General features: G+C 45.5%; 1 protein-coding gene and 1 pseudogene across 2 annotated transcripts in view; one reads left to right on the top strand and one right to left on the bottom strand.

Moving 5' to 3' along the window:
• Positions 1–246: 246 nt before the first annotated feature.
• The window catches only part of LOC142564789 (histone-lysine N-methyltransferase PRDM7-like), a 78,778-nt gene continuing 55,031 nt past the window's right edge, over positions 247–23,993 (top strand). The window contains exons 1-3 of one of the 2 annotated variants that reach the window (XM_075675946.1): positions 247–604; positions 4,549–4,642; positions 16,917–17,273. In XM_075675946.1, coding sequence (XP_075532061.1) covers positions 4,573–4,642; positions 16,917–17,273 — 427 coding nt within the window. In that variant the 5' untranslated portion in view covers positions 247–604; positions 4,549–4,572. The remainder of the gene's footprint in view (positions 605–4,548; positions 4,643–16,916; positions 17,274–23,993) is intronic. The other variant, XM_075675948.1, reaches the window with a different exon arrangement.
• Positions 1,614–1,791, bottom strand: LOC142565100 (U2 spliceosomal RNA; annotated as a pseudogene).

Below are 23,993 nucleotides of genomic sequence, written 5' to 3'. Positions count from 1 at the left end.
CGTGTCGCCACCTTCCCTATTGACACTCGCATAGGCCAATAAAGGGACAGTTTTCGTTCTCGTCTATACTCGCGGACAACTTTCTGTGGCAATGAAGGGAAAGCTACGGAAGCGAACGCGCACAAGTGAAAGCGCTTCTGAAAAGAGTCCGGCGTTTTAATCCACGTTAGTTTAGGCTGGGGAAGAGAAAACATAAACACCTATAGTAACAGTTAAATAAAAAAAGAACACACCTCCGAAAGTAAAAGTTTACTTATTTTGCGGCTTTTCCCTTCCGCGTTTGGGCAAACGCGAAACCATTGCACGTGGAAGCTGCGTCGATTCAGCGTCTGTTCCGAGCAACTAAATGCACTGTCAACGCTGCCGGACTACTTGGCGCCGTAACACACGTGCAGCAGCCACCGTGCCCGTAGCTGTGCCTTCATTACAGAAAGTTGTCCCCGAGTGGCTGGCCGCCTGTTTTTTCGCTCCTGTCTGGCGCCTCGTTAAATCTTCCTAACGTGCACCCCACGTCGCGACAGCATTGACAAAGCGGCAGAAGACGCTTGACCTGGACCACGCTTACATCGTGACCTGGACGATCTTCTCAACAGGCTGACGAAGCGTGAGTGTCAGCAGTTCGCTCGGCGGTGAAAGCAAACGCCGCTTTCAGGCGCCCTAGCGCGCCGTTTCATTTCCGATCAAACCACGCCGGTTCGTACCAGGCACGCTCGATCAGCGAGTCTGATGGAGGATGAGTCGAGAAAAAACTCGTGGAGCTGTTTTCCGTTGCCCTTCCGCGTATTATTGGAGAGTTTTAAGTTAGCGGGCGAAAGCAGCGCCCAAGCGTTGGGAGACGCAACTCCACTGCGGCCACTTCGGGCTCTTTTGTACTCGCTTTAGGTTCTTTTGTACGCTCGGCGGCTTGCGACCTCCAACGCTTGGGCGCGGCTTGTATCATGTAACCTTAAACTCTCGAGTCGGTCAGTACACCTAGTTGGGCGAGTCGATGTTGACGATGATGTTGAAACTCGCGCGTTTTGTGAGTCGCCTCCCGCTCATGAAAGGGACCGCGTAGCCAGACTACAGTAATTTTCAGGAGCCTAGCAGGGTGCCTCGATGTCGTCCTTGCCCGCCGCTGTATACAGGGTGGATACCTGCAGTCTCTTGCGGCCTAAAAATCGTCACTATCATGCTCAGCTCGCGTGTCGGCACGTAAATTAACGCTCGCCGCGTTTCGTTCGATTGTCCTTGCCGAGACGCAGTTCGAACGCATGCAGGCGAGAGCTTGCGCGGTAAGGAACGCGCGGAAAACGCAAGCGACTCCGTTCCATACATAGCAGACAACGCTGTCGCGGCTAGAGAGACTTCTCTCAGTGGCTTCGTTCGCACTTTGACGTCTTTCGACCGCAATTGTGCGCAACTGTTCTTTATGTAGGCTCAGTATAGAATGAAACAAGCTTTTAAACCTTGAAAACAAACGCACTGCGGTATATACGGGTGCTTATGCGTTGTTCTAGATCATTTTTTAGTTTTTATTTTTAGTTTTTTTTAAACAAAGAAGCAGTATATGGCTAGGCTCTGGAAAAAAATTGCTTGCGTCTATCGAGCCGTGTATATCGAGAATTTCTCCCCATGCGGAGGCCGACACCGAAGGTAGTAAAATACCGGGCCGACCCGCAGCCGAGGTGAAACAGGCTTTACGCACTCCTCCAACTCGCAAAAAATTTTAATATCTTCGGTCCAAATACAACCTGTATCGGATATTAAGCTGATACGAACAGATGCTGCACTTTGACCCACATCGGCCATGTCTACTTTCGCCCCGCCCTCTCTTTGTCGGCGTTCCAAGCGCTTGCTCATTCCGCTCTCCCGTAGTGGCGGTCCCGTAAGCGTGCTGCTAAAACCCCTATTGAGGGGCTCCCTCGCCAGGACCGCGAGGCAGAATGAAATGCGAGCCGTCCATATGTGGCCCCGATCCCGCAAATTTGGAACGTTTCACCGGAACAACGGCCAGTTTTCAGAGCGAGTTTGTGGGGAACCAATCTTGTGTGTGAGCGCTTGTGGTTTCTCGAGTTACCTCACAACCATTGCTGCACTGCGGGACGTGGTCCAACGCACCATCGCCTTGACCATGCATAGTGAAGCAGTGTGCACCCTCGGAGTGCGGCGAGGCGCTTGTCTGTTCTACGTGCCGGGATTCGTTAGTAACGGGTGTCGTGTCGCGTTTTGCAACAGTACATGGGTATGTATACCCCTCGGTGCATCATTTTTCGAGTCTCAACATTGTGGAGGAGCGGATAACTTCCTGTGGCAATGAGAGGAAAGCTACGGAGGCAAAGCGCTCACAAGAGAGAGCGCTTCTGAAATGAGTTCCGTGTTTTCATCTACGTTAGTTTGAGCTCGGGAAGAGAAAACATAAACACCCTATTAACAGCAGTTAAATAGGAGAAAACACGCCGCTGAATGTAAAAAGTTTACTTATTTTGCGGCTTTTCCCTTCAGCGTCTGGGCAAACGCGAAATCGTCGCACTTGGAAGCTGCGCCGATTCAGCGCCTGTTCCAAGCAAGCAAAAGCATCAAACGCTGGCGAACTACTTGGCGCAGTAACACATGTGCAGAAGCTCCGCCCCCGTACCCTTCATTGCCACAGAAAGTTGTCCGCGAGTGTAGAATCGCACCTCGGCAGTGGCGTAGCAAAGGGGGGGGGGGTGTCATATACGTCTGAAGACGCACCTCTTTCCGCCGTCTTGAGTGGGCGCGAATGGCAAAGAATGCTCCGGTATCCAGTAGCCCGACCTCATATATGTACCCGATGCGTTGCGCCGCAGAATAGTCGGCTGCAGCTCTATCAACAGCCCACGAAATAATTGCACGAATGTATGGGCTAAAAAATTTGATTCGCAAAATGGTCGCTAAACTACTCGCCTTAGCGGAATGTTTCATGTGGGGAGCGCTCGTGCCGTGCGTTCATGCTGGGAGCAGGCGTCGCTAAACAGTCGGGCGTTGAGGCTCTTCGGTCCCTCTTCCGTTCAGAACGCGCAGCGAAGACGAACAAACTTCAGACAGCAGTGCAGAGTGCATGCAGACCAACAGTAGTGCAAGCTTTCGCTGGCACGGGCTTCATCGCGGCCTTTTTTTTTATGGTGACGCCAAGAATCGACGCGAAGCGTGCTCTATGCTGTTCCCAATCTTGAGGTGGTACCGCAGCTCGGATGATCACGTTTGTCCGTATAGCAGCAAATAAAAGCAAGGCTTTTACTGATCAGAATGAAGAGAACTCGTAATTGTCATAGCATTGGCGCCCGCGCAGCAGGGAGGCAGGTGGCGTTTTCCGTTTTTCTAATAGGCTGGGGTGATCAGCGTCACTGACACACAATTTAATTTTCGTTCAGGGCTGCCCACAGCCAAAATACTGCGCGCCATATAGTATATACCGAGACGATTTTTGTGAAGTTGCTGTTGTGCAAGATATGAATGTCGGGCTTCAATTTTGCAAATGAAATATTGCCGCTAAAATTGGTAATTAAAATTTTATAAAGACATGTTTTGTTATTGGGACGTGGGCCATACTTTCCACGACGCCGCATTTGTATTGTCTGCCAAGCCTTACAGTCTGACAGAAGATGTGCACATGCGCTTATCACAAGTTATCAGTGCAGCACCCTGCTATTTGGCGCAGAAAAAACAGCCTGTATACCTGCTGCATTCGCGATCTCTGGGAAAGAAAGAGAGTAAACGTTTATTGCAGTATAGGTTGTTTGGTTATGGTGGGTGAAGCCGCTCCTCCAGGGCCACACTGGTTACAGCGGCTCGCCGGGCCTGGTCAAGGGTCGCCAGCTGGCTTCCCAATTCCACTTCCGCGAGTCGGGCCTCCCACGACCAGTTATGGAGAGTGTTGTCTAGCAGCGGCGAGGTGGCAGCCGCCGGACGTAACGCGCACTGGAATGTTATGTGTTCCAATGTCGGTGTTCCTTCGCACCACGGGCATTTATTACTGTATTTGTCTGGGTACATCTTGTGTAGCCTGTATAAATGTGGGAAAGTGTTTGTTTGCAGGCGGCGCCAGTCCCGTGCTTGCCTGCTGTGTAGGTCCGGTTGAGGAAGGGCTTTGGTTCGCCGACTTAGTCGTTGTAATTCGAGGATTTCCCTTAAAGCGAAGGAGAGGGGGACAAGGGGGACGCGCGCGGTATCCAAGGCGGCTGTACTGGTGCTGAAACCCGGAAATTGTCGATATCCTCGCCTTCCTCGACTACACCCGCGGGGAGGGGCGGTGACAGACCTATGGGCCCCGAGTGCCAGACGACCTAGCTACGCCACTGCGTCTCGGCCTTCCACTTATGTGCATATGGCGTTTGACGCACGTCAACGGACAATTCGCCATTAAGGGGCCCACTTAAACAGCTTCGCTGGTCACCCACCTTCACAGAGTGGAATGCCACTGAATTTTTATTTGCAACCCGTCGCTAGGAGCCTCGCGGGCATGCTCGCGCGAGCGAACGACATATGTTGGCGCGCTGCGAACGGAACGCGCGGAGATAACTTTTCTTGACTGAACTTCTTGTGCAGCTTCCACAGCATTGACTGCTATGCATGGTACAGAGTATAGATGATTGCATCTGCAACAGGGAGACGCTTCTGAAGAGGACGCTATCGAACGCAGGTGAGCGCATCGGCAGGCAAATTAGGCGAGAAAAACATTTCTTCCAATTTCTCAAACACAAGGTTGGCGTTAAAGAAAAGAACTTATTGGGAGATCGTCATCGTGTGTGTGGTATTCTTTGGAGTTGTTCCATCCCCTAAAATACGGCAGCCTTAGTTTCAAGGGTATGCTCCATAAGTAATGATTACAAAGAATGCTACGCACGGTACGACGGTTCGGCCGGGTTCTTTCATAAGACAGGTCAAGCTGGCGGCCAAGGCCAGCGGGGCCTTGGACTAAAGGGTCTCCGACCACTGCACGTAAATCGTTTGTCAATAAAAGTTTCTCTCTCTCTCCCTCCCTGAAAGGGTGCCTAGACAGTGCGGCTTTGTCCGAATGTCCAGTGCACGTCCCGGGCGGGACGTCCTGAGGACGTCAGAGTAGCAGATCTTCTGCGGACACTTGTAGAGGTGTTCTAGGCTAGACGTACGTACTCTGCCGCCGATAATGTATTTCAGAACAATAAACCGAAATTAGTAATAATTATTTTATTAGTGCCTGCGGGGGCAGTTCTCTAGATAGAAAACTTGGAGGCAGTCTACTTCCATTTTTTTAAAATCTTGAAACCTGTGTCAAGAATGTCATCGAATGTTACGCTCAATCAAAGTAAAATCGAAACCGGGAACGCCTCGCCGCTAGGCCACACAGAAACGTCCTGTAACAAAGTTTGAATGGTGGCATGTAGAGGCAAATAATGATACTGCACGTTGCGGCATAGGTTTGCCAAGCAAAACGTGCCGCATCAGTATTTGCGTGTTCAGTGTCAAACTTCGTCGCAATTTTCGTTACGGAGCGTTTCTATCAGAGCTGATAGCGGGGCTCCCTTTGCTCTGGCTCCCCGTGCGCTAGTTTTTGACGTTGCCTGGAAACCGGGTGCATTCAAATTTGACTGGCTCCTTAAGTTTGGTATTTAAACTACGCCCAAAGCTCTAATAAAATAGTAAGTTAGAACGAATTTGTTAATTGTTCTGAAACGCGCTATTAGCGGCAAAGTACGTATGCTTCTCCTAGGAAACTCCTCTACAGATGTGCCAAGTTCGCCACTCCAGAGCTTTCTGAAAAAAAAAAAAAATCTGTGCGCTAAATTGTGGGCGGTTGGCACTAGTGGTGCAAGGCTGGGAGCTTTCCGGTTTTTGCTAAGCATTGCTAGGTTTTACGAGTTTATACATGTCTCGGGTATGTTTTTCATACTAAGTGTTGCTAAGTTTTGCGATGTTATGCATGGCTTGGTTAGGCTCATACCAAGCGTTGCTATGTTCTGCCAAGCCTTATGAGGTTATGTTCATGGCTTAGCTATGCTCATAATAAGTTTCGCCAAGTTTTTGCGGGGTCATACACGGCCAGGCCGGTAAGCCACACATGCCCCAGCAAGTCACACGCATACAAGCCACAGTACGTTCATCACAATTTATTATGTACAGTGCTTCAGTACCAGTCGTCGTCATCGTCGATCCGGCCCTCGACGTCAGACCGTCGTCGTGGTCGGTGGTGTCTGGGAAGGCTTCGCGAAGCACTTGCAAGGCAGAGCTATTCTGTTCAAAGTTACGCACTGAGCTCACCGTGGAGAGATTCACGTCGAACCAGAGCCGGTCACGGACGCTGCAGCTGTGCCCGAACTCGATGCCGAGGAATTCGCGCCGGAAGCGGCCGTTTGCATCCCCCGTGTCTGGGCTTGACGCTGGAAGTTTTCGAGCAGTCGCAGGCCGGGATCGCTTTCTCGGCGACGTCGTGCGTTCAGGCACAGACTCTTGCGTTCCCTAGACAAACTCGGTATCCTCGACTCGGCGTCGCCTCTTCCTAGCCGCAGCTTCGGCGCGGTGTTCCGGATCAGCTTGGCGGCGCTTCTAGCTTGGCAGCACGGCGCTCTAAGCCGCTTCTTCTTCAGGCGTCCGGGCTTTCTTCGGTCTTCCCATGGCAGCAACACGTACGCACGGAGTAGAAGAGGCGAGAGGTGTGCCGCCGCGCGGGCTGTTCCCAGCTTTTACTCGCCTGCGACGTCACGACTCCGCCCTACGCGCGTGGGCTGCGAGGAGCTTACGTGGCTCGGTGCTCTCGCATGTGGTTGCTAGGCAACACGAGGCGGTGCACAGCTGGGCTGAGTTTTTTGGTAATAAACAGCTCCGCTCTTAAAAAAATGGCACCCTGTATGGCCAGCAACGAATTGACAGCAAAGCTACCAACTGGGAAATTAATTTTCCCAAGTACAAATACACACCAGAACAGTGGCAGTAATCTAAATAGTGGCCACTATCTTCTTGAATTTTTATGCAAATTTGTCCACTAGAAAAGCAGATTTTTTTTCTCGAACATTTGAACAAGTCACTGGCAAAATATGTGACAGGCAAAATTTCAGTGTTGCTTGAATTTGCATTCATGAATAGATTAACATTTACTTGCCATCGTTGTAGTGTTTTATGCACTCTTGCAAATTAGATGCCACCACACAAAGTGCAAATTAAGTACAGAACAGGCACTGGCTCATTACTACATACACATAAACAGAAAAAGACAGTGCACCAAGGCAAGAATTCACATGAAAAGAGTGATACATGTACTGTTCTGTATACTGGTATTCTTCTAGAGCATACATTATTTGCATTTCGACAACAAAAATAATTTCCAATTTGGCAGCAGTTATCTTCAATATTTACTGAGCGCTTACTGCATATATATAGTGCAGCTTACCCTATCACTAGAGCTCTTGTCCCATTTCAGGTATATATGTGGGCACCGTTGGCTTGTGCAAACTTTAGTTCCACATGTGCCATTAAGAGAATGTGCACATGTCAACAACCATTTAGATAGTGAATTAAGGCATTAGCACGCTAAAACAGGTACACATCTTCTTATTAGCAAAAGCAACAGCAAATGGTGAATTGTCACACAGTTCGGTCATTCCAGCAACTCGGGCAGCGCCACACGGCCCTCCTCCGAAGCAGTTGCCCGGTGATGGAAATCTGCGACGCACTTCGGCGGTTCGGTCTCGCAGAGGTCATAGACGCGCCGATTAGGAAAAAGGGAATAGTAATTGCATGTGCAGCGTGCCGAAGTGCTCAAACCTTGCCATAGCCGTGTTCACTGCTAACATATCTTTGAAATGTGCTTCAAGACAGGCGTAATGATCTGAGGCACTGGATCCAGTTACGAAGCTCGTACTACATTTGCATGACACACTGAAACATGTACAGAGGTGATCCCACTTGTCTACAGTGATTGAGCCGAGCTCTGCGAAAGGAAGAAACAAATTTTAAGGGAGGTACCAAGTTACGAAGAAACAACTTGAAATGCAAGTGGAAAAAGGTGAAACCCGGTCAGGCACAAGTACTTTGTCCTTAGTCAAACAGCTACGCTAAATTTTAGTTCATTTGCTCCGCCGTATGCTGGTCGAGGCTCTACACGAGCGTTATCACCCCTGTACATTACGAGTTTCGTAAATTGTTGTATTTTACAGCCGTTTTCATTTAGTTTATATTTCGAAATGCGAAAGCTTGTTTCTTACGCACAGGATTAATTTGTCGAGAACAAGAGTGCTTGAAAAACAACTAATGTGTCTGTTAGCGGTAGGAGCTTGCGTTTACTAAGTGTTTGTGAAAACGCAAATATATGGCTTCATGCCCGTGAGCATATTGAAGGCTAGTAACGACATACTGACCTTTACAGAGCCTGTACCTTCACGTGCTGCAGCGTTAACGGAGTGCGGCAGGCCCTTGATTGCACTCGTCTGCAGGCAGAGTGATTCAACGCTGACCTCGGTGTCTCTAATGGAATAGTAAGCTGTTGGGCTAGTTGGTTTGACATTATTTTTGCAAAGGGGAGCGCAGAAGCGCTGCGGAAAAGGAGCCGTGGAGAGGAAAGACGCTCACTTGCAACTAAGTATATTTTCAAATACAAAAATATTTCACACTACCTAAAAAGGATTGGGAAAAGACGGCGCTGACATTGTATTCACAGCTCCTCTCAAGCTTTCTCGGTTGTGTGCCCTTGCACAACGGCCATAAGAACAACAAAACGTGTGAAAAGAAACACACAAAACCCCTCGCCTCCTGTGCCACCGAAGTGGTATATAATATACCACTCGACTGTGGAAAAGTTTACATTGGGCAAACGGGGCGCTGTCTAAATGACAGGCTAAGAGAACATTCTTGACCTTAAAAGGCCCTAAGCAACTCTGCGCACCTTCCTGCACCCTGCAGGGATTGTGGCTGTAAACCCCTTTTCGATAAAACCGAAATTATAAGCACATCCAAAGGCAGACTCAAAAAGGAAATCCTCGAGGCTGGTCAGATTCACGCTCATGCTAACCTTTGTATTAGTGCCCCGCCAGTGCATCTGATGGATAAGGAATATACGTTCCACGCCCCCTCCTCTGCCCCCCTCCCCCCAAATTTTTTATTTGGAATGGCTTTTGTCAGGTCACTTGCATGTGCCATTATTGCTATCACCTAAACTATGGTTGTCATTATTGATGTAATGACGCATGCCCCGTTGTTAGGCGAATTTTATGTATATAAGATATTTAAACATTTTTTTACAATTTTTGATGACAGCGCATGCACAATAATGTTCCTGGTGGTTTGTCTCGGAAAATATGTTTAGTTGCAAGTGAGCGTTCTTTCCTGTCCACGTCTCCTTTTTCCGCAACGCTTCTGATCTCCCCTTTCCAAAAATTGTCTCTAATGGACTTGATGCCGCAGGCGTTGAACGTAGCTTTGCCTTCATTTACACACCTTTGCATTTCTTTAGCGAGAGAGAAAGTATGTTTGCAGTGAAACTAGAGGGCCTGACATGCTTTGCTGCTTGAGATGCACACGCTTGCGAGATCAACTTATCACCTTCTCGGCAGCCATCTTGACCTACCGTGGCGCCGCCTATAGTAGCTGGAATGACCGAATAAAGCCTAACTTCATAAACACAAAAAATATTCAATACATGGTGTATTGCGACTAGATGCGCAGTAGTTCAACTTTTAACTACACAGAAACTACGAATGGGTTACTGAACACATGGCACAATTTCAGAAAAAAAAATGCAAATGCTGAAAAACTGGTTTCCTCGGAGCAAAAAACAATACTTCACAAGCGTTGCATGTATACCATATGCTTGAGATAAAAATTTTAAAAATTATCCTGCTATTCCGTGACTTTTCTCACTGCTAAGCACTGAAGTACGCATCACGCACAAATCACACAAATAAACATGTATAAATGAACTCATAGCAAGTAGTGAATTAAGATAACAAAATATGATACCAACATGAATGGTATGGCATGGCATATCTTACTCGAGGAGATCACTGGACAGCAAAGACACCATAAATAAGACAATAAACACAAGTGACATAATATATTTTAGACACCTTGACTAAACAACACGAATATATGAAAATGACAAATATTCTGAGGTTTTCATGTGCCAAAACCACGATATGATTATGATGCACACAGTAGTGGGGGGACTCCAGAATAATTTTTGGCCACCTGAGGTTCTGTAACATGCACCCAATGCAAGGTACGCATTTTTGCATTTCACCCCTATCACGAATGTGGCCGCCATGGCTGGGATGCGATTCCCCCACCCTCGGGCTTAGCAACACAACACACTACCACCACTACACACCACCAAAGCAGGTTATCACAAAATATTGTCAACCGAAAATTTAAAGTACGCTTAAATGTCATTACAGATGACATGGTTTGACATAGAGCTAACTGCTGACAAAATGCAATATATACATGATATCATGCAGCATAAATTCAGAAAACCGGAACCGTTAATTTCCTTGGGGTAAAAAATACAAATATTTTCATGTATGCCATATGCTTGAGCAAAAAGTATAAAAATTATCCTGCTACTCAGTGACTGACCTCGTAGCTAAGCACTTAAGTGCGCATTACGCACAAATATCTTGCTGCAGCTATGCAACTTAAACTAAAATAATTTATCTCTGGCAACAGCTTCTAAGGCATGCATGGTGGTACACATAAATTGATAAAACACATGAAAAAGTCACATTTGTTACATGACATTGTTAGGACAGGTACAGAGATGCAAAGGTGTACAGAGATCTGTGATGTTATTGGGGCCTGATCACTCCAGAGAAAGGGAGATGCAGCACGCGAAAGCACAAACACACATCGGACTTGTATTGACGTACACGACACAGATCACGGCCCACACACGTGACAATTTCCCAAAATGCCTCATAGGCGACATGCACTATCTCTATGGATCGGTGGATTATGATTGGCCTACAGTTCCGGCGGAAGCGTGTGTCGCCTTGTCTGAGACCTCGTGGAACTGATGCTGGCCAGCGGAGTCGGTCAGCAGTGTCGGCCGGCGGGTCGGACAGCCGTGTAGGACGGCCGGGACGGACGGCTGGGTCGGACAGCCGGGTTGGACGGCCGGGTCGGACGGCCGGGTCGGACGGCCGGGTCGGACGGCCGGGTCGGACGGCCGGGTCGGACGGCCGGGTCGGACCGCCTCGCGGGGCTCAGGTAGCCGGCCGCAGTCACCGGGTCGCGTCCACAGCTGGCGGGGTAGCCCTGTGGTCGCTCACCGGAACGCTCGACCGCCCCGGTTCAGGACTGCCAGCCCTCCTGGACCAGAGCCCAGCGGAAGAGCGGGGCGAGGTAACCTCCCAGCGGGCGACAGTGTTGCTTCGGGTGTGGCGTATTGGCGCGGGCGGCGATAGCTCCTATGGGCCAGGCGCCCAGCGAGGAAGCTGTTTTTCCGTCGACCGCCGAACCTCGCGCACTGCTCACGCCACGGGCCACACTCTCGCGCCACGCTTTTTGAGGCGCCACTGCCGCGCTCCCAAATTGGTGTCGATGATGATGATGGTCCTCTTTGCCACCGCACGGCGCGCTGTCTTCATATGTTTAGGCTTCGCACTCCCGCGCACCATATATTATGACAAGATCAACATTGCAAAGCACATCGAGAAATTTTAGCATCACCGTCAAGTTTGCCTCAGTGACTGAACAGTGCAACTGGTGAACTACATGAGTCACACAGATCTTGCAACTTGGATCGAGCCCAATTGGAAAATTATGAGAGGCCCCTTGTGAACGTAACCAGCTCCATTTTGCAGTTGTTACGTATTATATTTAGCATAAGTGAAATGAAAACAGCATGATGCTAGCACGGATGGTTTATGACTTGGCATATAAGCTAACGTGAAGAGAATCACTAGGCTGCGAAGGAAGCCACAAGTCACAGAAGAAATTTGAGAGGTATAATGTATTGCAGACACTTTGGCTAAAGACACTAATATGTGTTGGCAAAATGAGAAATATAAGAATTTGTCAACTGGGTGCTGTTACTGTCACAAAGTAAATGTAACTGTTGTGCTTTATTTAACATGGCATATATCTCATTGGGTATAAAAAGTGAGCAGTAGATTCTCATTAGCTCGTTGTCGAACTAAAATATGAGAGACAAAATATCAAGCAGCATAGAGTCGATGTATCAGAACAACTGAGAAGGCAATGACCCAATAATTTCAAGTCGCCTTTCTTTAAATTAAGATGCAGTACCTCTAAACCACATAAAGAAATACTGCAATACCTCATAGCACCTTAAATGATTTAATATAATAGCTTTTCTATGCTAGTCTCTGTTTCATTTCTTCTGTGTTGTGACATCATTACTTAGTATATGGTCACGTCAAAGGAGGACATTGTGATGTGTCAACACTTGCTTTGGCTCACTCTGCCATCCACTATGCTGCTGCACCAGTTCTCAGAATGAGCAGCAGCATGCGAAGCGACCAAGCAAGCCAGAGCGAGTGTCAAAACGTCACAATGTCCTGCGCTGACGTGACCCCATACCGTGTCATGATGTCAAACACAGTATTCTCCAGGAAAGACACCGAAACTGGCTAAAGAAAAGTTATTACAATAAAATATTAAGAGCACTATGAGGCTTCTCACAATATTTTCTAGTTTAGAGGTCTAGGTCCTTCCCTTAACACAAAAGAAGGATAGCTGATATATATGTCAGTACCACTTTAATGCTGATGCAGAAAAAAAAAGAGAATCACTTGGCACTCAACTAGCCACACCTCCTTGAGTTCCTCATAAAGTCTGCACAGTAATTTCTTTCTCTGATATGTCTTTAGAGCTATGTCACAGTAATTTCTTTCTCTGTCTGATATGTCTTTAGAGCTATGTGTAGTAATTTTTTTTTTCTTGTGTAAGATGTAAAAGATTAATACAAAGCTCTAAAGGCATTTTAGATTTCAAAAAGTTCTGTACAGACCTTATGAGGCTTTTTCAAGTCTTGCTGTGAGACACTTGGGTGTACGCCGCAACCATGACATGGTACGTGCCTCAACAGTAGCAGTCGTTCCATCCGGCAGCCAACTCACTGCAGCTGGAATTGGGCAGAGCGCAAAACAATACAGTACTTTAGGTTGCAGCACCCGGCAGATGGAGGCATGTGAACACTGTCAACAATTATTAATATAACAGGTTCAAATGCACACAGTTCATTATCAGTTTTCACTCATTGGCATAAAACAGCATCTCCCCAAAAGTATTTTTCAGTATGTTGTTGAATGTGCCTAGGAGCAGGAATCCATTCACAAAAGTTGGCTGCGCGAGACGTGCGTATGTCCCTACTACAAATGGTGCAAGCTCACTAGTAATGAGTGGCACAATGAATTGAACAGAGTTGTCTTTTTAGAGCTTTTGGCCAGTGGTGGAATCCCATCCACATTCAATGTGAGAAAGATGACAGGTGGTTTTCTAGGTGCCTCAGCATGTATGATTGTGCTAGTCTGTACTCATGACAACACTTGAAAACTTGTTGCTGCAGGTTTTGGCGAAAGCTGTAAGGAGGCCGCTCCCTAATTCACATTATATGAAAAACCCTAGAAGCCCTCATGCTGTTCTAACAATTCTAACTGTTCAGTGAGTGGCCTCCTATTAAAACAACTGTCTACCACCCAGCACAGTAGGGAGTCTCTGCAACTTTCGGCAGTCACGGCACCATCACATTCTGGACAGGGAGTGCGGGATCACATTATGCTCGGCTCAAAAATCGGTGTGATGCAATCTGTTATAGCATCAGCAGTGTCGCCGCTACTGTCACCAACATCATACTGTCGGTGACAGTATGAAGTCGGCAGTATGCCAGTAATCTTCACTCTGGAAAGTTGGTGTGGCTTCCGAAGAATCGCATCTCAGCTGGAATTGCATTTTCAGCTACCAGCCTTTACATTGCGGCACCACTGCAAACATTATTGAGGTGCCAGAATGTTTTCTCGCACCTTTTCGCCATCTTCTCATCAGCCGATCAACAGTGAAACCTATGCATGGTCTTGTTGTACAGACTTGCAAATAAAGATGTGAAAAATTAACCCACACTAGTACGGCAGAACCCTGCCAATAGTACAGTACTGGGGGCGAGCTCCATCACTGGAAAAGCTGGCGCCACCATTGGCGTGACGCAGTATGAGGGATCACGTGAACACAGCAGCCGCGTTGGCTGCTTCGGAAGAACCAAAGCAAGCTGAAAACGAAACATTAAAGTCCCACCTGTGCTGCGGTTCTGGTTAAGTGAGGAGGTTTTCCTGCTTCAGGCATTGCTTGACAAAACTTGAAACGACTATAATAGGTAGTGGCTGTGTTTGAAGGCGTCCAGCGTGGTAGGCTGCTGCTCGGTGCCACAGTGCCGGATGTACACAACAGAGCAAGGTGTCAGCCTTCACAGCACCCGCAGCAGAAGAAGGTGCCCGAAGCTTGGATCACGAAACTTAGAAGTGGCAAACAGCCATTGGCTACAACTTGGGTATGTAGCAAGCACTTCCATGAGGAAGATTTCTGCTACGGTGTCGGGGATGCAATATTGAGGGACTAGCATAAGGCACACACTGAGACGCTCGCCTGTGCGTGCTGCCTGGCTAAAGGCCTGAAGCTTCTATCTACGAACTTGTTGATGCGACATACTGGCAAGTACACTGGAATGGAAAGGGAACAATACGAAGCACAGTAAAAAAAGGCAAGGTATATGCTGATGTTTTTGTTAGCACCAAACAATGAATGTACAGGACTAAGAAAAAGAAGCAGAGGGAAATTGCTCACTGAGAATACCTATAAACATACAGTGCAATGCAGCTTAAGAAATAATGATATTAAAACGTCCAAGAATCTGGAAAGAAAAAAAATTGAATCGTCGCAAAGGCACAAAACAAGCTGCCGCGTGCATCGAAGTCCCTAGTTATAATGAAACTTGTGAACAATTCTGATAGCGTCCACGTGACAAAGGGTGCTTGTGTATTGTCAAATACTTATATGCTACGGGCTAAAGCTCGCGGCACAGTGCGAAAACGCTGTCGTAGCGAAAGTGAAACATTGTGCGCGGACAAGCATGTAGACGCACGCAGTAGGTCGTCGTGAACCCATGCGATTTCTGCATTGAGGCTTCATTCTGTTATGCTCCATTTGGCTGTACAGACAGCCCTCTGTAAGAACATATATCACATAGTTTGCTCTCAGCCATTTGCCTACTTGTCACGGTTCGAAAGACTCCATTGAGGCGACCATGTGCAGTGGCCATTCACTGCACATGTTCGGTAAAGAGATAGCATCTCTAAACCATTATGTGCTTTCTGTTTACACAAGATTATTTATTATTTTGACAGTAAAAAAAACTTACAGAAATGGCCAGAAGGGCACTCCTGTTAGGAGCATGCCACGTTATTCCTCATACTACACATGCAAGGTGCTTCCGACAGATGGCGACTCCATAAGTCCTTGCATGAATGCGACGGAATGCGACAGCAGCGCACCACATTTCCTAGCGCATCACGACTAATGCGATGCGCCAGCGTTTACTAGTAGTGCATTACCCCTGGTGCGATGGTGGCGGCACATGATGTTGCACATTGTAGCCAAAGCGGCGCTTCCGCCGTCGCCTTCAAGGTCGCCTCTTTCTCGCCGATCTTGCTTTTTCAGAGCTCGCCAAGTGCAGCAGATCCGCAGCAAATTCCCTTCCCATAATTCCTAATGTGATGCAATTGCATTCACATGCACTCCGAAAGTTGACTACTCATCTCAATCCACCTCTGTCTGGTAATGTGACACACTTTCCTAGGGCATCAGCCCTGTTTACATGGGCGCCATGTGCAAAAAAGTTGATGTGATGCGATGCGCCAGTTATTGATTCGTGTAAATGCAGCTGTTGGCACACCTGAACTCTGTCCTCATAGCAGATCACTTTCAAGATAAGAGCCATGTGACCACGCCATATGCAACAGCCGTGGGAATAGAACGCCTCCCTCTCGTCCATTTCCCTCTTGATGAAACGCGGCAAATTTCCGCCTTTGCGGGCACGAGATTGAGCCACCATCAGCTCTCCTTCGCATGGTTTCACTCGCACATACAACATACTGCGCGTGGTGGCAATTTTATCGTCCTTGGACTTTCTAAGGAACATCGTGGTGACGCCGACGGCTAAAATGCGCCTGGAGCGTCCATATAACTGCTATGGCAATAATAAAAATTGTGCTTGCTATGTTTGCTAGACATGTGCTTTCTCAAATGCAATATGTATTTCATTTAAATCTTTCAAGCAGCTGTCTCATAAAAGCATTTCTGTGTTTTACATATAGTGTTGACAAGAAAAATTGCAGTTCATTTGAGCTAAATCTTCCACTTAAGGCGAACAAAACTGATTTTGAATTTTGCTCTAATATGCACAGTTGTATAAGAATGGCACCTTCAAAGCAGGTGCTCCATTATTACTAGAAATCTATAACTGCATGTTGCTCACTGGCACCAACACAATGGAACGGGGAATGAGCGATGCAGAAGGCAGAAAAGACAAGAGATGCTGGCTTGGGTCCTTGGTTTCTGTACTGTCTAAAGGGGGATATGTGTGTTACTGCATACAGCCTATAATTAGTACGAGCCACCATCCAACATGTCTTTTGCGTTCTCTGTGCTGTGTCTTTCGTGCAACGCGAGTTTTACGAACACAATCTAGCTTGCCTAGGTGATCATTCTTATCAAATACCGATTGTGGTAAGGGACGCACTTTTGCATAACGTTTTCAGTACTGTGGAGCAGTACATGAAGAACCGACGCAAAAGGTGCAGTGAGTGACACACGAATATCAGCTCAACTTTGAATTGAAAGTGTCACTGCATAAGACCTCTGCAGCTGCCTGCCATGGTAAGCAGTGACGCAAGTGATCCCTCCCTGCTTCTAAGTTCTTTTTTGTTTATGTGCAGGTACAAGCAAACCACCATCGATATATCTGGAGAAGGAGGAAATAAAACATCTGTGTCGATCCGCAAAAAAAATTTTTCTGGATGAAGAGAGCTTACTGAAGGTCGCCCCACCAGTCAACATTGTTGGGGATATACATGGCCAACAGAGAGACTTGGTCAGAATTGTGAAGAAATTCGGGATGCCACCTCACGCCAGATACGTGTTTCTTGGTGACTACGTTGACTGGGGCCATCGTTCCACAGAGACATTTTGTCTGCTGCTGGCAATCAAGATCAAATATCCAGAAAGCGGATACCTACTTCGGGGAAACCACGAATGCGCTAGAATGAACCAGAAGTATGGATTCTACGATGAGTGTGAGTGCCCCCTTCCTTTGTGTGCCTACTTAGGATCGGGTCTGTTATCAGTTTCCCAGTGGCACCTATACAGGTTGTGGTTTAGGCACGTAAAAACCTCAAATTTAATTTTTAGTTGCCTCGAGATAACACTTACTGCTTCCAAAATTCTTTAGGCATTGAATTTTAAGAAAGTAGGCTACTGTCTACATTTCGTCACGTTCTGCCAAACACACAACTGCTGCTGTAGCCAGCTTCCAGTAGCGGTTGGCCCTGAGAAAGAGACCAGTTCACAGGAAGATAGAGGCTTGCAGCGCTGAACAGTGCTTGAACAAGGAATGCCACTGCAGCCAACGTTTCGTCAAGTGGGCCCATGTTTAACGGGGCAGAAACCGCTTTTCTTAGCAGTGTTCTTATGCATGCGTAGCTCGCTCTCTCCCACACCTAATGAGAGAGGGAGAAGAGATAAGCCGGTGTGCAAAATTACTGGAAGTCAAGCATTGTTTGAAAAAGGAGAGAGAAGAAAAAGAAGATTTGGGTCACGAATATAACCAGCAGCTTTGAATTTCCTTGTTGTGTTATACCCGGTTGCACCACAGCCGATCATATCCCGTGTCAATTATTTATTACAGGATTAGATTTGTTTTTCATATGTATTGCAAACCGAGCTTTACTAATTTGTTATGTTATGCACTATAAGTTTAATGATTAATTTAATGATGCCTTAGTATTTTGGTAGCATTTTGCTGAAGAGCAGAATTTCATGAGTTCAATTCCCGGCAGGGGCAGCATTGTTCGTTTGACAAAGTATCCATGTATACATGAATATTGGCACAAGTTTGAGAGCTCCAGGAACCTAGGTTAAACCAATGAACTATGCTACTATCATTCCTGTAGCCAAGGCACAGCTTTAGAACATTAAAAAATCAATTTACTATTAGGTACGTATTCTGTCGACCAACGCTGCTGCTTTGGTGACGTTATCCAACATTATCATGTCATTCTAGCATGGACTTTTTTGTTGTTGGTGCAAAAAACACCTGTCTTCTCGACTGATCAGTTTTGGTGGTAACGAGAAGAAAGGGTGTTAACCGAGGGACCCGCTTTTTATTAATCGTATCATGAGAAGCCAAGAAACAGACACAAAGGAAAACACGGGAAATTACTCGTGCTTAATAAATGAAATAGAGAAACGATAAATTAATGGGAATGAAAGTGGATGAAAAAAATTGGCAGTGGTTTAGCCCGGCTATGCCAGGATATACGTAGCGAAAGCTAAGGCGTAGTATGGTTAGCCTTGGTTAATCTTGATTGCACATCCAGGTTAGTCTGGTTGTCTAGCCATGTTGCGGCGTTTAGCCTGTCGTTCGGCACGCTGTTCGTCTCTTTCCTGGGCAATTTTTTTCCTCTTCATCTCGTTCCCTGTTGATTCCAAGCCTCCTCCTGCTTATCAGAATTGTCGCCATCCATACTGCCGCCTCAACTGTGGTTGCGGCGCACGCGAGCTCTCCTTTTCAATCCTCCGACATGTAATCGGGCATGCGACGCAGCTGGCGAAGCGAGCGGAGGCGAGCGCAACGACGAGAAACGTGGTGTTACGTCATATCAAATGGCGGCAGCGGAAAGGCACGGCGCCGCGCAGCGGCGGAACACCTGCGACTCGGTGCTACTAGTGGTGCATGCGCAGCAGTGACTAGGGAGTGAGAGAGAGAGAGAAATATCCGCGGCGAGGCGCGCGTTGTGACGTCATGTGCCTCCTCGGAGCACTGCCACGGCGAAATCGCAAGTTCGCGACCAGTAAAGCTTTTGCTTTAAAACAACTTGCCGCAGGTGGAAAACGATCCCACAACATTCACGTTACGCGTGCGATGCTGTACCATTTGAGCTACCACGGTGCCGTGCGCTGTACTTCGAAGTGTAGATATTTTAAATATTAGTTTAAACTACAGCACAAGTGTGTTGTCACTTTGTTTCGCGTTGATACTATCGAAAAATTTTGACATCCGGTCCATCTCACGTGTACTTAAGCTACCATAACATATAAGCGCTTCGGGCTGCCATATTCTCTACTGCGGCACACTTTACTGCATGCTGCCAGAATATCAACGGTATAAATTTTTCCCGCTGCTCATTGAGGAAGTGCTCGTCGGCCTTGATAATGTGTCCCTCCTGGAACCGACGTCGCAAACACATAGTTCATAAATTATATAGAACTGCGATAGGCTTTAGGTGCAGTGAATGGATTTTCAAACTTTGTGCTTCTGTTTCTTTTAAAGAAATTTTCGATAATGTGAGGAAAAATATTCCAAGCCCTAAATCAAGATACTGGTTCCTGGTGACACTGCAAATTTTTTCGAAAGAAAAATAAATTTCGTTCAAATCGGTCCAGAGTTTGTCTTGCAAAAGCATTTCTGCATGCTTACACCACTGCGAATAGACGACATTGGAATTGGCCCCGAGCTAAAGCGTCCTCTTAAGACTGAATGCTCTTCCTCCTAATACATGTAAAGCTAATTGTGAGGAGCAAATGGTATAACCATGAAAGCTGTAGCTCCTGATGTGAAGGTACAGCCTATAACAAAAAGTAAATTTAGGCCAGTTGATTGTTGCTAGCATGACAGGCTGGCTTTTACTTTGCAAAGGTCTGTATTTCGAGTTCTGCAAGACAAGGTAGTTGTTTCTTCTACCAGTAGGGGTGTGTGAATTGGGGTTTTTTGGGACCGAATTAAATACGAATTGAATAGTGCCAGAAATGAATTGAATACTTTTCGAATAGTTTTTATAACAAAGAGCTGTTATGACAATTCACATAAAACGATGCTTACGTCCCAGTATTCTTAAAGTTAGCAAGTTGATGCCATCACATAGGACGTTATGAAGGGTTATAAAAGCACAAACGAAGCATTCGGAGCAAACAAGTGGTTTCTTCGCATGCAGAGGGCACTTCAGAAAATGCGAACGATCGCTCTACAACTTGTAAAACATGGCTACCTAAGTGACGCATCCTACTCCACTATACAAGTTTTCATGCTTTATGTCAATACTATGCCTGTGAGGGTGAAAAGATACCGTACTTCTGCTCGAATTTCATATTTATTTGGACGTAGTTGACATTTTGAAATATCCGCAAAGGTATTGGAAAAATATTGACATTTATGAATAGTTACTCTTTGATTTCAAGACCAAATCGAAGGAGACAGTATTTAGATTCAGATTTATTGGTTCCAAAAGAAGTAATTACAACATGACAAATATACAGACGAGGGTCCCAAAGTGAAAGAACTGTAGTGGGACCCTCGGTTAATAATAACAACATTGATGGTGATATCAATAGTCAGCAAATTATCGTTACTATAAACAACATCTACAGATCAAATACATCATTAGACATGTCATTTACAATCAAACACGAAAAAGCACGTTATAAAAGAAAGTCTGAAAAAAGCATGGATGAAATACAAGAAATGACATGTGAGAGAAATGTCAAAGGTACACTGCCAGATCGTAGTTAAGTTATCGCAGGAAATGATGCTTAATGTGTTTTTTAAAGATTTCAAGAGAAGTACAGGATATTATAGTTGATGGTAATTCATTCCAGAGAAATTGCAGCGAAGGAAGATATTTTTTTGCTGTAATTGGTATAAACCATGGGTAACAAGAAATTGTTGTTAGCCGCAAGTCTGGTTATATTTTAATTCTGCAAAAGGTCAACTGCAATGAACGGAAACGTAAGATTATTATGAAGCAACTTGTGGAGTAAGACGAGTATGTTAAACTGGAACAAATTATTAATAGGCAAGATATTATATGCGCAAAGTAACAAAGAGACCTTGGATTGCACGGAGCTAGAAGTGATAATGCGTATTGACTGATTTTGGATATGTTGAATTGATGATAAGTGACAAGCGTACGTGTTGCCCCATGAAACAATGCCGTAATTAATGTGGCTATGAATGAACGCCTAATACAACGCTAGCAGAGCCTCACGAGAAAAAAAAAGGCGAGCTTTGATTAATGCATGTATACCAAACGCAGTTTTGTGCTTGAGATGTTGGAAGTGAGATCGAAATGTAAGGTTAGGGTCAAGATGTATGCCAAGAAAAGTGACATCGGTGCTAACGGGAAATGAATTCCAAACTTTACTTCAGAAATAGAATTTAAGGCCCCTTGAGCCACTTTTGAATAACATAAATTTAGTTTTTAGAGGATTAAGAACTAAGTGATTGTTGCTACACCATTTTATAATGTTACTTAATGCAATATTTAACTTAGAAGTAAGAGTAGCAACAGATTTGTCAGATGAAGATATGGTTGTGTCATCTGCATATAAAATGCAATGAACGTAGTTGGTGGAGTTAAGAGAATCCGGAAGATCATTAATATATAGAAGGAAAAGTAAAGGGCCCAGAACTGATCCCTGTGGTACGCCTTGGTTAATACATTTTGTTACTGAGAAAGTATTTGCTGCATATACTGTGTATGGCCGGTCAAGTAAGTAATCTTTTAAGAATGTTAGCGCAGGACTGGTTATACCATAAGAGTCAAGTTTATTAAACAGGACTTGATGATTAACCGTGTCATAAGCTTCACTGAAGTCTAAAAGTACAGATCCGACTAATTTTCCCTGAATGAATACATTTTTTTAAGTAGTCAGAAATAGAACAGCTAGATTCGTGGAACTTCCAAAGCGGAAACCAAATTGATTGTTCTTTAGCAATTTAAACTTTGTTAAGTAGTTAAGACGTTTAGCAAGTAATTCCTCAATGAGTTTACTAAGGCAGGGAAGAATTGCAATTGGTCGGTAATATTAACTGTGTGTGTGTCGCCTTTTTTAAAAACAGGAATAATCTTGGCATTTTTTACAAATGAGGGGAATGCACCTTCTTTAAACATAAGGTTGATAATATTACAGAGATTGTCGCAAACTAAATGCGCAACCAGTTTTAAATGCCTGACACAAATATTGTCTAAGCCAGGCCCTGTATTTTTAAGGTTAGCAATCGTCGAGCACACTTCATTTGGTGTAGCTGGTAACAAGAAGAATGATTGTGTCGTACGGCTCAAAGCATTATACAACTGCGCATGTAGGTTGTTATAGTGTAAACGGAAAAACAGTAGTCCGAAAAAGCATTAGCAATTTCTTTGGGCTTAGAAAGAGTGACACCATTGTAATTTATTTTTGTTATAGAGGCATCAACAGAGGACTTGTTAAGAAAAGAGTTCAGTAACTGCCATTGTTTTTTGGGGTTATTTTTATTCTGATCAAATTTATTTTCGTAGTACCTTTTTTTCGCCGGTTTAAGTAAAACGTTCAGTAATTTACAGTACCTACTCTAGCGTCTAGCTGGTCCACTATTAAAGGGCTGACGTTTAGTTTTCATGTACATGTTTTCCTTCCTTCTTAAACTTTCTAGAAGACCATCCGTCATCCATGGGTTGTGCGGATATTTATACTTTTTCCCACATTTTACAGTGCGTGTCTTAGTAGAAACGGCCAATAAAAATAAAGTGCAGAATTTGTTTAGTGCTGCTTTGGGATCAGACATAGAATTAATTGGCAAACAATCAGTTTCACTGATGGCTTCAGTAAAGGTACCTGCACTAAATACGGAAGTAAAGTAGCTATTATCGCTCTCCTGTATTTCATTGTTAAATGTAAGAAAAACAGGAAAACGATCGGTTATATCAGTATCAATAACCCTGGAGCAAGGCGATGATGATATCTCAGATAACACGTGATCAATGAGCGCGAGAGGCTACTCTAGTTGGACAGTCAATGAGTGATTCAAAACCAAATCCAGCTGTGGTTCTTTATTTGAAAGTTTCCAATATTCACACACCGCTACTTAGGAGGCTGCGCCTTACAGGAATAGTTGACTGCAAATGTTGTACCATGGTGTTTTCTGTTTCATCACGGAGGCTCTTAGCCTTGGTGAGGATAGCTACTGGAGGTGAAATGGAGGTTGAGCACTAGCACTTGCATCGAGCTAAGGGAAATCGCCTAGCGACACACAGAGAAAATACTAGCTTCTTCACTAGCGAGGCCAACGTGGCCAAAGATTTATAGAAGGATTTGGACTTTACTGAAGCAAAAAAAAAAGTATTGTAAGGGCTGCGTGAAAATCGGAGAATGCGACTGCTGAACAAAACAGTGTCCAGAGAACATTAAAGCATCTAAGAAAGACATAAAACTAGTGCCAACGTATGAAGTCATGGCTGAAGAAGTGTGCTAAAATGTGTGGTAATTGGCAAGCTTGGTTGTTGATTGCTAATACAGGCTGTATTAATTTGTGTGTGATTGTTCAGGGCCCTTTTATTTCCCAGCTGGTTACAAAATCTGCATCTGCATACATATTTCTTGCTGCAGGTGTGAGAAAATACAGCATAAAGACATGGATGCGGATAACAAGTGTGTTCAATTGTCTGCCAGTGGCCGCAATTGTCGGAAAAAAGATTTTTTGCGTCCACGGTGGTATGTATTTTATCTTTTCTCGATGTCTACTCTTCCTCTGTGTTCTTATAATGCATAGTACTGCATTGGTGCTGGTCAGACTCGCTCGCAAACTTAGATGCTCGACCACGCCAACACATCACTGTTGCTTTCTTCTTTTTTTTTTTTTTTGCTCTTCCTTTGCCTCTGCTGCCATGGCATCCTCTAGTTTGCTTCTGCAACACTGGCTAGCCGGTGCTTTGACGCTTTCCAAGCATGCATAATTTCCTCCTGCAAACATGCTCGTTCAA

Source organism: Dermacentor variabilis, chromosome 11 (genome assembly GCF_050947875.1).
Source record: "Dermacentor variabilis isolate Ectoservices chromosome 11, ASM5094787v1, whole genome shotgun sequence".
Classification (NCBI taxonomy): domain Eukaryota; kingdom Metazoa; phylum Arthropoda; class Arachnida; order Ixodida; family Ixodidae; genus Dermacentor; species Dermacentor variabilis.
This window is presented reverse-complemented; position numbering and strand designations above follow the sequence as displayed.